The 16,870-nt window shown below is 42.0% G+C and overlaps 1 protein-coding gene across 1 annotated transcript in view; it reads left to right on the forward strand.

The window, feature by feature from the left end:
• LOC119484691 (voltage-dependent calcium channel gamma-2 subunit-like) overlaps positions 1-16,870 on the forward strand; it is a 77,269-nt gene that overhangs the window by 44,648 nt on the left and 15,751 nt on the right. The window contains exon 2 of the mRNA XM_037763717.1: positions 6,409-6,492. Coding sequence (XP_037619645.1) covers positions 6,409-6,492 — 84 coding nt within the window. The remainder of the gene's footprint in view (positions 1-6,408; positions 6,493-16,870) is intronic.

Raw genomic sequence — 16,870 nt, forward strand, 5'->3', positions numbered from 1 at the left:
GTTGTCCGATCCAGTAGAAGAGCTTCTGTAGCTCAAACTGCTGAAAAAGTTAATGCTGGTTCCGATAGAAAGGTGTCAGAACACACAGTGCATCGCAGTTTGTTGCGTATGGGGCTGCGTAGCCGCAGACCGGTCAGGGTGACCCATGCTGACCCGTATCCAACGCCAAAAGCGCCTACAATGGGCACGTGAGCATCAGAACTGGACCACGGAGCAATGGAAGAACGTGGCCCGGTCTGATGAATCACGTTTTCTTTTACATCATGTGGACGGCAACGAGTTTGAGGAGTTGACTCGGCTTCCAAATTCTCCAGATCTCAATCCGATCGAGCATCTGTGGGATGTGCTGGACAAACAAGTCCGATCCACGGAGGCCCCACCTCGCAACTTACAAGACTTAAAGGATCTGCTACTGACGGCTTGGTGCCAGATACCACAGCAGACCTTCAGAGGTCTAGTGGAGTCCATGCCTCCACGGGTCAGGGCTGTTTTTCATGGCAAAAGGAAGACCTACTCAATATTAGGCAGGTGGTCATAATGTTATGGCTGATTGGTGTATTGCGATGCTGTAAACAAGGCAATATATTGTGATTTTTTAAATTTAATTTTAGGAAATCTATCATAATATAAAGAACATACCAGAAATACACCATTTTAGAATAGGCAAAAATAACACATTTATACCTCATGTAAAGAAAACGCACGTAATTATCATAAAGTGGACATTGCTGTAAAGGGGAGACTCGTACCCATAAAACCCATTCTCAGACCATGACAGTTTTTCCTCGACAAACTTTAGCATAAGTTTGGAGCATTATTTAGCCTCCCTCGTGACAAGCTACTATGACATGGTTGGTACCAATGGATTCATTATTAGGTTTATCTAGTTTAATATGATGCTAGTAACTTCTAACAACATCCAAATGTTTGAATAGCAGCCGGGCCCGATGGCGGGCACAAAATCGACCGAACAACGTAATATGGCGATACTCATGTGTAGTATGTGTACATTGCTGTGAAAACTAGTATGTAAAGCACTTATGTCCGAGGCTTTTTGAGACTCACAAATTATGCTGAAATCCATCTGTTGATGTCGATATCATCAGTGCATCTCAGATGATGACGTAATGCTCTGTTCAGGCTGCACAGGTTTCATTCCTGTCGAGACAATAAAGCGTGCTCTGAGGAGGGATGAGCTGCCAGCTCAGTTCAAATGGGAATCTGGTCCTCGGGGTGCACGCACATGTATGCATGTGAGAGACAGATAGAGGAGAGAGAGAGAGGGTTGTGTGAGAGAGAGATAGGAGAGAGAAGGAAGGAAGGGAAAATGCAATTCCAGATTACATGTGCTTGTGCTGCAGCGTGGGTGGGCATGTGTTGGAGGGAGAGAGAGCGGTGATTGAGGATAGAGAGAGGAGATGATGGAGATTCTGCACGGCAGTATGAGTGTGTGAATTGATGTATTTGACATAAAGTGGGATCTTCAAGTGGAGACGCCAGTAAATTAAAACTGAAAACCAAACGCTGATACAGAGAAGTATTATTATTAAAGTTGAGGGAGTGATGGTACAACCGAGTGTTTTACTGTATCTTCTACTTCTGCACATCTCCTAGCAACCACAACGGACACCATTTTGAATGGTTTATAATACTCTAGCTATATGTATGTTTGAGAAAAAAAGAGCGGTGAGGTTCATACAGGAATGGAAAAAAAATGAAAGGCCTGAGCGGGTAGGATGACTCCAAACTGGATGAACCAGTATGTTGTCTAGTGCTCTTGTTAAAGCTGTTAAGCAGTTACCATTTAGCCTGGTTTAAAGACTTGAGGGGCCTCATTACAGAAACTTCCTAAATCTGAAGTCCTATCTCAGTTTAGGATGATCTTTAGGATTTTTGTTATTACAGAAACATGTTTCCTAACTGCATTTAGGGGGAAAATCCCATTTTATCATAGGATAGAAATTTAGCTATTACAGAACCGTACTGACTTTTGGATTTCCCAATTTAGGAATCCTAAATTAAGATGGCATAGACCCGTGTCCTAAATTCAAAATAACTGCCAAAGGTGGCAGCAGTACTGTTGTTAGGTCAGTATGTTAATGATGACGACAACTGAACTGATATATAAATAATAAATCTGATGATTGAAATGCTACTTAAACCATATGATGACACTCCTAGATCATGTCACCACAGACCACCAATTTGTATGTGTGTGTGTGTGTGTATATATATATATATATATATATGTATTTATTACACAGCTTTGTTGAATACTCGATTTTGATTGGTCAATCTATGGTTTGTTATTTCTTTATAACAGACCGTTGCTATGTATAACAGGCCGTTGCTATGGGCGCAGTTCTGATATCAGACTCTGGCGGACTGTTTATGTGTGGCCGTGTAATAAGTGGGATAATGTACAGCTAGCGGGTCATTGTCCGGTCATTGTCCGGTCATTGCCCCATGTGTGACGGCATCGCCCTGTCGCTGTACATTATTTCTTACATAATTAAAAAGATGGAGTTTCTTCTCCTCCATGCATTGACACGACACGATAAGTGCCTCTCCATGTAGGCCTGTGTGCCCAGCAGCAACACAACAAGATTAGTCTCTTCAAATAAAAATCTGCAAACATCCCAGGCAAAGAAAAGCGGTATAAAAACTGTTTTAAGCGTAAATAAGTAGGCAAACTCATTATTTGTATAATTTTTGTGAAAGTTGTTTTCCTGTATTGTCTTCCAGCTTTTAGGTGGTAAAAAATATTGTGTCTTTTTCGTCAATATGGAGTAATAGATTTGTGAGAGAGCAGAATCAATCTCCCCTGAGCTGTCTTGCTTGTTTGATGTGTGTTGCTGTCCATGGTGCTGATCCTGTCACAAGGTCGCTGTTTTAGTGACTTTGTTTTCCACTAATAACTGACTCTCACTTCAGACTGTTGATGTATGAATTGCAGGGTTTAATAGTGAGGTGAGACTGCACAACTTTAGCATATTTTGCTATTCTTATAAATATAGGCTGCGCTAACAGGTCACAATTAATTCATATCAACTGATCTGAATTTTAAGTGTCATCATTAAAATATACAGAAATTAAGCATATCTTTTAAATTATAAACCTACATTATATTGAACAGTTCAATATTAATCCGTTGTTGCATTAAAAAATGAATACATTGATCAATATCGTTCATGACGGATGTGGTGCAAATACATAATATTATAATTTACAATATCTATATTCGAACATTTACGCTTGTGTCTCGTGAGGTCACTGGTTCTCAGGGCCCAGTACTTAAGCCCCGGTATAAGTTTTGGAAAATAAAATACACACAATCCAAAACCATAGGCGGTTTTCTCTACTTCTCCTCCTCTTTTGAGATTTTGGAAGCATAAAAGTGTCAGCACTATAGTCAAGGCTTACTTGTTTTGCCGCATTTTCAAAACATAAGAGTGGTACCGATGGATGACGCGAGCTGATGACGTGCCTCTGCTCTCATGTACTATTTTCTATTCACATCTTAGCAACACAGATTGAGACCAAGATATTATTAGACCCATCTCACACTGTGTGTCATGCAAACAAGTTATAGGCCCTGTCTACAAGTATACAGACATTTTTAACAACGGATATTTTGACCTCCGTTTAAAAAATAAAATATGTCCACGCATCCTTCATTTACAAAATATCTCCGTCTACACTCGAACGCAAAAACGACTCCAAACGCCCGCCGTAATATTTACATGTCAGCTCAAGTGAGGTCACAAGTTAACCACCCTTCTCGCTCCCTTTTCCTTCGGCTTCATTACAGTCAGAATGATACCAGTTATTATTACACGGCTGTTTTGGATACTCGATTCTGATTGGTCAATAACGGCGTCTGTAATTTCTGTATTACAGACCGTTGCTATGTATAACAGACCATTGCTATGGACGCATCACTGATGTCAGACTCTAGCGGACCGTTTTTGCGTCAAAATATTGATTAATTAAGTAAGTAGCCGTGTAATAAGCGGGATAATGTACAGCGAGCGGGTCATTGTTGTGAAAGAATCCCCTTCAGGGCTCTGAGAGACCCCTCCGCCATCATTTCCCAAACGCTCCGTACAAAGTAACCAGAGCTTTTAAAAATATGCACCTTGGAAAGCATTTTCAAAATAAACGTTTTATTGACCAAAACTGGTAGAGGAAAATATTCGTTTTTAAAAATATCTGTATACATGTAGACATGGCTTAAAGGAACTTTCACCGCCTCGACATCTTGTACATGTCTGGTTAATAACACGCTCAGACACACTTCATTGCCATGATATGAACTGCAGTAACAGTCATGTCATGCAGCTGATTGGAACAGCTGTTATTTATAGAGGGCATTATCTAAAGTCAAAGCTAATAAGATGCATCAGTAATAAATATTACAACTGAACAAGCAATGATGTAATGTTTTTAAAACTGATGACTCAGTCGAAGCTTCATGTCCACTGGAGGGCGACCTGAGAGACCTCTACTCTCTAATCTCTAAAAGCCTCTCGAGTAAACACACGATTCAAGTCTGTTTCACTTTGTAGCTTCCCTCACATTTGCACAACAAATAGTTATAGAGACAAGATGTGAATGTGAGGCTCCTGAAACACACGCAGTGCTGTTGCTCATCACAGTTACACAGAATTTCGACACGCAGCTCTACACAGTTCAACACCGAAAATTATGAAATGATGAAAGCATTGTGCGGCGCGCTGAAAGGCTTCCGAGCCCGCTTCCTGGTGAAATATCTTTAATGTATCTATCAAAGTCTACCTGATGAAAAACACTTTGTTCGCCTGAGTGTTTGCCGTGGCGTATTAAAGATATGTAAATATGAAACAGGCTCGCGGTAGAGACCTGTCATCATTTCTCTTTTCACTTTTATGTATCGAGCTTTGGTGTGAAATTGTTCTTTTTCTCCGTGGTCATGACAAAAATGCTAAATATCTGAAAACACAGCGATGAGAGAGAAAGGCTCTTGACAATAGGGCTGATGCTACAGTATGTGTGTGTGTCTGTAAGTGTGAGACATATTGTGCAAGTGTGTGTGTGTGTGTGTGTGTGTGTGTAAACGATGCCCATTTGAAAGCCGGGCGCTCGTCTTTCGTCCTTCAATCGCCAATTAACAAGGGCCCATTTAATTGCAGTGGTTTGGGAGGGCATACAATTACCACTGGAGCTGAACCAAGCTAAACACACACACACACACACACACAATTCTTCTTAATGAGCGGCACTATCAGCTCGCCTTTCTTCCTCTCTTTCATTTGCATTTTGCTCTCTCTCTCTCTCTCTCTCTCCTCCTCACCCTCCCACCTGCTCTGTCGAGGCGTTTAGATTACACTCCTGTCTTCTTCTCCCTCTTCTGTCTGTCACTTCCTGTCCTCTGATGTGTTTCCTTCAAAGCTGCAGACAAATCTCTCTTCCCCTCCTTGTTTTCTTTGTCTCCAATGCTGCATCTAGTCTTCTTCTCCTCTTTCCTTCCAAACGTGATCTCATCCCGACTCTTCATATATTTTGCCGCTTGGGTATAGAAGCCCCCCAGGGGGCAGCCTTTTGCTTAGTGTCTTGACGCAGAAGGTTCATGGGTAGTTAACGTTGTAAAACGGCCATGGTTAATGTTGTAACACATGGTTAACGTTGTGAAACGGTGGCGGGTAGGTTTAGGAAATAAAAACACTGGGTTAGGTCAGCGCCACTAAACTTTTGGTTTCACACGAACAGGAACGCCGGTCCCCTGAGTAAAAGTCCTGTTATTATCCACAATTTGGGAAACCAAGTTTCGAGGTCAGGCACTGACCTTGAATGGTTATGGTTAGGATAGGCTGTCAGGCAGCGAGTCTCGCAAGAGCTTTCACAATTTGTGGGTTACCTTCTAGTCCAAAAAATGCCCTTGGAGTTATGTAATTCTCAGTGGAGCTCCCCAGTGAGCAGTTCCTCTCGGGGAGTTTCCAGAACTGTTTGATCTGAAAACGCCTACAGACGCTTACGTGCCCTGTGACGCCGAAGGCCGCTGACCAGGCGTCGGTATTTGACGCCCCGGGAATGAGAGCAGGCTGCTCCTTCTCTCTACTGCATTCTCACCTTTCTTTCTTCAGTTCCACTTTGCCTTTTCTTCGTCTTCTCTTCCTCCACTTCAACCATTTTCTCTGATTACCTTCCTCCTGTCCTCCTACATATCAGTCGTTACTTTAATTTACTGCAGTGAAGGTGTTGAGTTGATGGACATTTAAACAGGAAAAGAATTGTGAGAAGCCCAATTTACATATACATTATTGGGGTTTAATTATTTTTGCTTTCAGTTGTTCAGTTTCATTTAAATTATTTAAGTGCTCTGATTTCTGTTCATAAATGTCTCCTCTCTTTTCTCTTTCTCTCACACAGGTTCTTTTAAAGGAATGTGTAAGCAGATAGATCACTTCCCCGAGGATGCCGACTATACGGCGGATGCTTCCGAGTACTTCCTACGTGAGTCCTTCCTTTCATTCATATTCCAGAGTTTATTAATGTTTTTCATCCACTTATGCATTTAATATTAGGGTTAGGGCAAGACCCTCGTGATTATTCATTTTCGGTTTCTTTTACTTCACTCCTACCTTGTTCCTGAAACTCATGGTTTGGCATAAAAAAGCATATATTTGTTACATCATTTATGTGACGTATGTAAATTAAAATAAGCAAACACTGACTTTTGTTTACACACGGGACACCCACATCGGTCTCCTCCACCACCCTGACCTCCTCCCTACACAGATTTCCACGGACTTTGATTAGAAACGTATTTATGATGCGTCAAAAAACAAACGTAATCCAGAGGGAGAATACGTTTCCCTCAAAACGTATTGACAATGCAGCTTTGTTGTATGGGAACACATTTTTTTGGAGACCAGGCTGGAATAGCACTGCCATATCGACAAACTCGTTCGACAATTAAAACATACATTAAATATGAAATTACAACAACAGTTAAGCAGAGATCTGTGTGATCAAAGGAGTTAAAATGATTTCAGAATAAAGTATCATTGAGATACAAGACTACGTCAGTATCTGCCACACGATAACTTAAACTGTGAGAAGGACAGAGAGAGAAGAAGGGGGTCGAGTCGGGAAAAGCAGCCATGGTCAATGAGGACAAAAGCAAGATGGAGGACAGAAGACAGGTGGGCTGTGATGAGAAGTTAGAGGTGGAAGAGAGAGAGAGGGAAGACAAAGAGTAGCAAAAAGCTGAAGGGAGAGCAACGTGAAAGTGGAGAGAAGAGGAGGACGGGTAAGAGGTGGAAGTCAAAGGATGAGGCCATTGATGTGGAAGAGGAGCGGGGCAAGGGCGGCAGAAAGAGCGACGAAGACAAATTCCAGGAGGTGAAAGAGGACAGGAGGACGCGGTGGCAGGAGAAGGGAAGGTTGAGGAGGTGAAGGACAAGGAGTAGGGTACCAGAGCAGTGCTGTTGCTCTCCCAGCGGCTTGCCAATTAGGACACTTTCTTCTATAAATACTCCAGGCTCCGCTATGTGGGTCACACCTCTCCCTCTCCTCCTTCCTTCCATCCATCCCTTGCCTCCTCCCTCTTGCTTTCCATCCATCTGTCTGTCCATCTCCACCGAGGCCCCGCGCGCCTGTCTGACAGCTGGTGGATGGAGGCCACGGGGTGGAGCGAGTGGATGATGGGGAACAGGACAGATAGGGAACCAAACTGGTGTCACAACCCACTTGAAATGTTTTTTTTTTTTTTAGAAACTTTCTCAAAGTTTTAATTGAGTTTGGTTTTAAAGAATGCAGCAGAGCGTCTAAATGATTTCTGTGTGGGGTTGTTTTTCAACAATTTACAATAAATAATGACCTGCAGTGGTCCGCAGTTTCAGGTTTCATGATTTTTAACTGTGTCGAGTTTCCAGGCAGCCGATTAGACTGTTGTCAGGCTATTAAATAGGCATTATCAGTCGCTATAAGCCCTGTAGATGTGGGTCAATAGGGGCCTACTACACCCACTAGTTGGTTTTATCATCTATTCACATGGCAGATCACCGAAAGAAGGTATAAAAGAACACAACAGTGACCTCTAGCGACCGTAGTTATAATGACAGAAGCAGAAGCGGAAGTCGGTTGCTGTAGTATAGACCCGGTGTGAAACCAGAAATGTGTAATTTTGTTGTCTAAACCTAAAGAAGTTGTAGTTTTGTCGCTTAAACCTAAAGAAGTTGTAGTTTTGTTGCCTAAACCTTAAGAAGTTGTAGGTTTGTTGCCTAAACCTAAAGAAGTTTTAGTTTTGTTGCTTAAACCTAAAGAAGTTGTAGTTTTGTTGCCTAAACCTAAAGAAGTTGTATTTGTATTGCCTAAACCTAAAGAAGTTGTAGTTTTGTTTCTTAAACTTAAAGAAGTTGTAGTTTTGTTGTTTAGTCTAAAGAAGTTGTAGATTTGTTTCTTAACCTAAAGAAGTTGTAGTTTTGTTGCTTAAACTTAAAGAAGTTGTAGTTTTGTTGCCTAAACCTAAAGAAGTTGTAGTTTTGTTGCTTAAACTTAAAGAAGTTGTAGTTTTGTTGCCTAAACCTAAAGAAGTTGTAGTTTTGTTGTTTAGTCTAAAGAAGTTGTAGATTTGTCGCTTAAACTTAAAGAAGTTGTAGTTTTGTTGCCTAAACCTAAAGAAGTTGTAGTTTTGTTGCTTAAACTTAAAGAAGTTGTGGTTTTGTTGCTTAAGCCTAAAGATGCCTTTTTGTTTGTTTTCAAAGGGTGACATTTTATTCAGTTTTACAACATGTTAGAACGTGATACTTCCAAGTTTAACTTTCTCTTTTACAACGTAGTAGGCGTAGTCGGCTCCTAATGACCCACATCTATGGTGCTTATTGCGACTGATAACGCCTATTTAATGGCCTGATAACAATCGAATCAGGTGTTCTAGGTGAGGTGTGAGGATTCCTTAAGGTCCTGAAGGACTTTCTGAGTGGGCCCTCAGTAGAGAACAGTGTTTATTCAGCCACTTGAAGGTGGAAGCGGCACCCATGTACCCATTGAGATAAATAACCCCATCTCAGAGATGAGACATCGATCAGTTGCTGCTCTTGTGTCCTTTACACCCTCGTGGCCACTGAAACAGCAGTCGCCGGGTTTTTCTGGGGTGGAAGATAGAAGCTAATGTTTATTTTGAATTACTGTATTTTGTCCAGATGAACCACTGATCCTACATATCCCTTCCTCTCCCGCTGTGCGTCGTCATGGCAACCATTTGAAATATCTGTGCACTTGTGTGTTTTTTATATGTTGCTGTGTGAGGTACAAACCTGAAGACTAGCTGAAAACAATAGGCCAGACAAACACAAACATAAAGATTGTTTCCACCGACTTGCACAGATTTGTTTTCAGTCTTTGACAGTCAGGGAGGAACATAAACCTCACGACCGTAACCGTACTAGCAGTTTGCATGGTTTATTTGCAGTGTACTTTGCACTGAAAAGGCCAAAAAAGCAGGAAAAAAAAGGGGGCAGAGTTTGGGTGAGACACTGGATGGAGAGGCGTGGTTGGTGGATACGTACAGCGTGTATTTTATCTATTTCAACATAGCTGTGTCAGGTCTCTAGTTGTATGTGACTGTAGCCAATTGCACAAATTGCCCATTTGTCCCAACTCGTCAAATGCAGACGCTTGGTCAGTGCCCCTTGGCGTCTGATACCGATGCACTGAGGCACCCTTTAACGTCTGTATAAGACAAACCAGGCTTACAACTAACTCCATTGTATAAAGAGTGAGAAAGTCCACATAGGGCGGAGGAGGATGAGCAGCGGGAGGAGGATGGATGGATAGGTCAAACAAACCGACATACAAAAGTTTGTATGATATCTTACGAAAATATTATTCCTCCTTTTTTGTTAGTTCACGAATGTCCAGCAACAAGTGTCAATATCCGCTTGTTACATGCATACAGTGTTTTCAAAATAAACTTAAGTCTTACTTACTTACTTACATAGGTTTAGGCAAGAAAACTACTTAGTTAGGTTTAGGAAAAGATGGTGGTTTGGCTTAGAATAACTCCGGAAGTGGCGTTACTTAAGTTCGTTAGTTACGTGACAAATAAATACACGTTGATTTCTGGTTTCACACGGGACATGAACACCGGTCTCCTAGGCAAAAGTCCAATTGACCCACACATCCACCCCGACCCCCTCCGTACACGGCGTTCGCCGCTATTTATATTTCCTGGTTGACGATTACGTTGATTACACACAAATTGATTTTTGTGGGATATACACGAATTACAGCGCATTACTTTTCTTAGGAATAGCTACGAAAGGTGTATGAGAACAGCCTGAACAAACACAGGACTTTCACCCAGGAGATGGTTATACGTTTCCCGTGTGACACCAAGTCAGTGTTGACTTATTTTACCTTAATTTTGATACGTAACTAGTAACGGTTCCATACTAGTGACAGCAGTTACGCAACAACCCAAACCACGATGTTTTCCTAAACCTAACCAAGTAGTTGTGTTGCGTAAGTAAACCTAAAAACTATGTAAGCCTACGTTGGAGGTATATTTTGAAAAGACACTATGCATGTAATGAGCAGAAATTGTCCCTGAAGCGTCCAAAACTAACTCTACAGGGGTACGTAGAGCGTCATAGGTTGAAGCTTAGGACCACTGACCAAGCGATGTTATTTGACAAGTTGGGAGTGAGTTGTGTGAGTGATTGTTACCTTCTTCTGTTTCCTGAGCACCACTTGTATGAATTTACATAATAATTATTGTAAACACACCGACACACTGACTCTTGCACTCTTTGCTTTCGTTTCCCTGTAATCTTCAGTGATATGTTAATCAAAGCTCGCTCACTGTAGGTCACTCTGAATAAACAGTGTCAGCTAAATTACTAAAATGACAATGTAAAGTGTGGATGATGACACACTCTGACAGATGGAAATGATGCAACATTTGTTTATCAAGGCAGGGTTTTCTCTATCACTCATACACATTCCCCACCTGGAAGCCTCCCAACACAACCACCGGCTCTGGCCACCGAGCAGCTCAACTGGATTGGTTGTTGTACAGTAGCCGCTCCTCCCTTAATCTCTACAAGCCTCAAATGTTGATTCATCAATTCCCTGGCTTCTGCTACCTCCAATTGCAATCATAACTGTTTTTACTGTAGGAAGCCCGAGATAATTATATGAAAAGTATTGCCAAGGAAGCTCAGGGAACAGTAGCACTCTGTGTTTGTTGACTAGTGGGCTCCTGATATCTTCAGTGCAATGATAGGTGTCCTCAAACAGAAGAGTTATTACAGGGAAATCCACAGGGAACCATACAGGACAGAAGGCCTAAATCAGTGACGTTATGACAGGCGTTTTGCCTTTTATGGTTGTTTGACATAAACCCTCATACCTAATCTACAAAACAGGTTGCTCATCAGTGCCTTCCAAAACAAACCACATGACTGAATTTGACTCATATGAGCATTTTGTGATCTGCCACTTCTATGATCACTGCTACTTGGTTAGGGAAACATCATCAACATGGTTAAAAGAACCAACAACAACCATCGATAGAAGACAGGAAGAAAACCTCTCAGTTGGTAAAGTCAGGGATGTAAATAGTTACAGATGCACCGACATGAAATGAAACAAATAAATAAACGAACGAGGGATCTCTTTCACTTCGCCATGTTAACATTTGTGCACTAGGGGTCGGCAATACCGCAGAATTTGGTTTCGATCCGATACCGAGTAATACAGGGCCAGAATTACCGATATCGATACAATACTTTTTATAATTAAAAGCTGTTTATGTACTTTCATGTTGCTTTCCAATGTTAATTATTTATCACATGCATGTTAAAAAAAGACAGGACACTTTTTAAAGGCAAATAACAAAAATATGTTTTTTGTATTATAGTAAATTGAATGTGCAAACATAAAACACATTTTTTATAAACAAAGCGCAAATATTTATTTGTTGAGAATAATTCATGTTTTAAAACTTTTTTAGTGCAAATAAATAAAAAAATAAATACAAGAACCTACCCTCAACAATCACTCACAGCTGTGAAATAGCTCCAAACATGCTCTTTTTTCTGCCATCCTGTATCTGTCGGAGTAACTAGTCTGGGTGCACACCGCTACACAACACATGAACGACGTATGCACGATGCATGCACGGCGCGTTTGTTGTTTGAATGCACACAACATCACGACAGCAGTGAGAAGCAAACGGTACAACAGATCATCGTTTGCACAGACAGTTCTACTCTTCAGAGAGAAACTGATCCTTTTTGTATCGATGCTATTGACGCCAGAATCAATATTCACAACGAGATGTTGGTAGTATCGATATTTTCAGATCGATCCGCCCACATCTATTTTGCACTTAAGAGTGCTCGGTGCTCCTAACTCCCGGGACACACTGCCTACGTGAGCAACGCGTGTGAGTTTTGGAACCTCTTGCTTTTTATTTTGGCGTCCATGTTGACAGGTTAGAGCAGCCAAACAGCCTGCATGAGCAGTGCAGCTCAGGTGCGGTGCAGCTGCATGTCGCCTGCGTATCTCAGCAAAAATAGACAGTGAAAATGATCTTTTGACATATTGACATCCAGCAACGTTACTACAGTTTTGATGTCCATATCTGTAGAATATGTCAAAGACACATGAAAAAAGTAAATATTTATTTTTAACAGTTTGACACTTTTATTCTGAAGATTTGAAAATAGCCTCCCTCTTTCATTCCTTCAACGACCTTCTTGAAAAGATCAGCAATATGATATTTGCACATGTTAAAACCTGTTGATATCCAAGTCTTTCATTATGTTTAAAAGTAGGTGAGTTTCTCATTCTTTTCTTTTGGGCATCTCTGGAAACTGTCGGCTCGTCGGTTTGCGTACAACACAGCGCTGGCCTCAAACAGCCAAGAGGCCGTGTGTCAAAAACTACCGCAAAAACTCAGATTGAGACTCATATTGTGAATGTGCTGTATACATGTCCAAAGAATGCCCCTAAAACCTGAATAATATCAGCATATCCAACATGTCTTAATCGGAAAATGGATAGGAATATGCTGTTTGCATGACCCGTATCAAATTCACAATATTGTCATATTCGGAATAATAGTGGAATATTAATGTGAATGTAAACGTATAGTTATTGTAGTGCAGCAGTGGTTTCTGTGTTGTTAGTGTGGTTTCGCCCGTTAAAAAAATGTGCAGAAGCTTTTCAATTTAGTGGGAAAAAAATCCACTTCCTCAAATGACCCAATCCCACTTCTGGAAGACATAGACAGAAATGTCACAATTCATTAACACTCTGCCACCATTTAGTACCACGCATACCAACTAAAGCAGCAGTAGACTGATATTATATAGAGGATGTCATTCTTTTAGGATTCTTTACACTCTCTTTAATTCTCTCTCTCTTTCCCCAAAGGGGTCTTTTCGATCTCTCTCTCTCACTCCGTCTCTCTGAGCCGTCTCACCCCGCCACCCCCACCCTCCTCTCTCTGGGTGAATGTGTACATGTGGTTATGTAAGGGCGAGCAGTCAGCCTTCCTCCTGCAGCAGTACTATCAGCCGCAGCCACAGAGAGAGAGAGAGAGGACAGAGCCACCACCCCAATCCTTCACTACAGCATAATATAGAGGACACTTTACCATGCTGGTGTACCCATCTGAACCAGATGTAGAAGTAATGACCATTCCATACGTGTCAACATCATGCATCTGACAGCAACAGCTGACTGGTAGTCAGTCCAATGAAAGCTGCATTCACCAACATTACTGTTCATCTACAGTATCTATCACTTCTCCTGCCTATTAATATGCTTTCATATTATAGACTAACCAGGGAAGTGGAGAATGTTGACATTGGACAATTTTGCAAAATCCCAAATCATATTTCAGGCTCTCCTGAAAACAAAGATGATACGAGGACATAACATTCAGACTCTGTGATGTCCTACATAAGCCACTTTTTGATGTAGAGTCACATGTCCAACATATATCTCTTACACTGTCTTCTATCATTTCACATGAACTCCTGTTGTCCTTGAAACCTGAGGGGACAGTGGTCTGTCTCTCGGCGTCACCAGGATGAATTTATGCATTCAAAATACTCTCAGTTCAGCTCATGCAAAACTTAGATGAAATATAAAGTATGTGTTTTGGGGTTGTTACGGCTGAGAAGAAGAGTATAGGTCATGGTTATCTGTGTTAGGGAGGTTAAAGAGTGTTTTCAGGCTCGATAACAAAGGAACTATTGGGGTTTAATTAAAATGATGAAGCGTACCACACTTGGTAATCACTAAGGGTCTGCGTGAGCCATCACGTGTTGGGTTGCATGGTCGTGTATAACAGCATAGACTTAGGATAGTACAGTGTCTGTGTGTATGCAGGGTTAGATGGGAAGGGTGTGAAGTATATAACACACAGTGTGTGAATGTGTGCTTTTGAAGGTGTGTGAAGTGTGTGTGTGTGTGTGTGTGTGTGTTGTACCACGCATGGAGCCGTTGAATTGGATTAGATATGGCTAACAGCTCAGCTCTGGCCCTAACTGGCTTGAAGAAGGCACACACACACATGTTTGTACTTCTATATTTGTGAGGACCCTCACTGAACAAATGGATCCCATAACCCAGCCCCATCTCCTAACAATTACGTTCCCATACAACAAAACTGCATTGGGAATTAAGTTTCGAGGGAAACATATTTTCTTGTGGATTACGTTTGTTTTTGACGTAAAACCAATAAGTTTGTAATGATATGAAGTCTGCGTATGGAGGAGGTCGGGGTGATGGATGGGTAAAAGGGTTATTTTAATTTACGTCTGTAGCTTAACAACGTAACAAACGTAGTCATTTTAAGCCAAACCATTATGTGCTTTTTACTAAACCTAACCAAGCAGTTTTTTTTTGTTGAGTTGAGGTCCTCTCTCCGCTATGTGTCTGTGAAGTAGTTACGATGCGGCGGTGCTCATGCATGTGTGTGGGGGGGGGCGTTGCCTTGGAAGGAGGCCGAGGGGAGGGGACGGGTTTAGACGGAGCTCCTGAGGCGATGCTACTTTCAAATTGTACTAGCTTTTCCAACATCGTCGACCCTATCTTTAAGTAAAATAGGTATGGAAACAACGTAACCCAAATACGGAAAACACGTCACAAACGTAATAAATAAAAACATCACTGACGTAACTTACAAAACAAAACACCGGTCAATGTCGACAACTATTCCCATAACATTTACACACGGGATGAGTTTACATTGTGGTCCGTAAAAATCCATAAAGGCGTATTTATTGCACGCTAAACACCTTGCGCATTATCGTGGCATTTATACGCCTATTCCTGCAAACGGGCTGGTTAGTTAGACAATTATTGAATGTAAATTTAGATTGTATAGACCCAGTAGTAGAGGTGAAATGCTGTTACACATTGCACCTTTTAAAGCACAAAAAGTAATTTGAACAAGTGCAGACCTGCCAAAGTGTCTTCACTTGTGAGGTCCTCATAAAGATAGAAACATAGGAAAACACACACACTTACAGAGAGAGTCCTGATTTTGCTCTAAAGTGGAAGCGGTGTGCAGTCTTTTTGCTGTAATATAAAGCTGTTGCTATAATTAGACCGCTGGATCCTCGTACATAATACTATAAGACTCCGGATCGGGATGCTAGGAGACGACATGACGTCACCCGCTGATGATGTCATTCCACTGGCTGATGTCATGGCAGCTATTTTTGGGGAGCCGAGTTGTGACACGGAGGCATATCACGATTTACATGAGTAATACGGCGTGATAACAACTGGCAGGCTGCGCAGGCACCCTCGTGTGTGTACAACATTCATGCACACAAACACACACACACACACACATCTGTCCGGTGGTGTGTTCATGCTCACATTTTTCTTCTTCCCTCTCAATAAGATCTGTTTATTTTCTAAAAAAAACCAAAAATGATTCTACCGGCGAACAAGTCTGTCAGCTTTACATGGACGGACACACACACACACACACACACAGAGTTAGTTATTCCCTTGTAGCTGTTTTGCCAAGTTCCCACTACCACATGTTCTTTGCTGCTGGGCTCTCCCACGTGGGCGAAATGTGTGTGTGTTTGTCTGTGTGTGTGTGTGTGTGTGTGTGTGTGCGTGTGTGTGTGTGTGCGAGAGCGAGCAGATCATTCCTGCGTGGGTAGTATACAGTGTGTATGGGAAACACCCCACTTTGTAGCCTGAGAGTGAGCAAGTGAGTGGGTGGGAGGCTGATCGATGAGTGTGTTCACTTTGTAGCTTGTTGAGCTGGTGTGTGTGTGTGTGTGTGTGTGTGTGTGTGTGTGACAAAGTAATGGGGGGGTTGCTGCACTGCACTGTAGTTTGTGTGTGTGTGCGTGTGTGTGTGTGTGTGTGTGTGCGTGTGTGTGTGTGTGTGTGTGTGTGTGTGTGTGTGCGTGTGTTTGTGTGTGTGTGTGTGTGTGCGTGTGTGTGTGTGTGTGTGCGTGTGCGTGCGTGTGTGTGTGTGTGTGAACCCAGGGAGCTCCCATGGTGGTGTCCACCCCCGCCTCTATAATTCAGCCACAATTACAAGGCTCTCCTCTGCCGCAGCTAATGAAACCATAAGTCAGAGCAGACACACACACTCACACACACACACACACACACACACACAACCATATAAACACACACCACTGCAGCAGAACCAACCAAGCAGTGGGAGCAACGAAGGGGGGGGGGGGGAGTGTAACAGAGAGAATGAAAAGAGGTTTAAGAGACGGAGGAAGGAAAGAGATTGCTTTAGTAAGTGTGTCTTTGTCTTGGTATGTGTGTGTGTGTGTGTGTGTGTTTTTGGGTGTGTGTGTGTGTGTGTGCTCTGCCGTCTGTCTGT

The sequence above is a fragment of the Sebastes umbrosus genome, chromosome 3 (assembly GCF_015220745.1).
Source record: "Sebastes umbrosus isolate fSebUmb1 chromosome 3, fSebUmb1.pri, whole genome shotgun sequence".
Lineage (NCBI taxonomy): Eukaryota > Metazoa > Chordata > Actinopteri > Perciformes > Sebastidae > Sebastes > Sebastes umbrosus.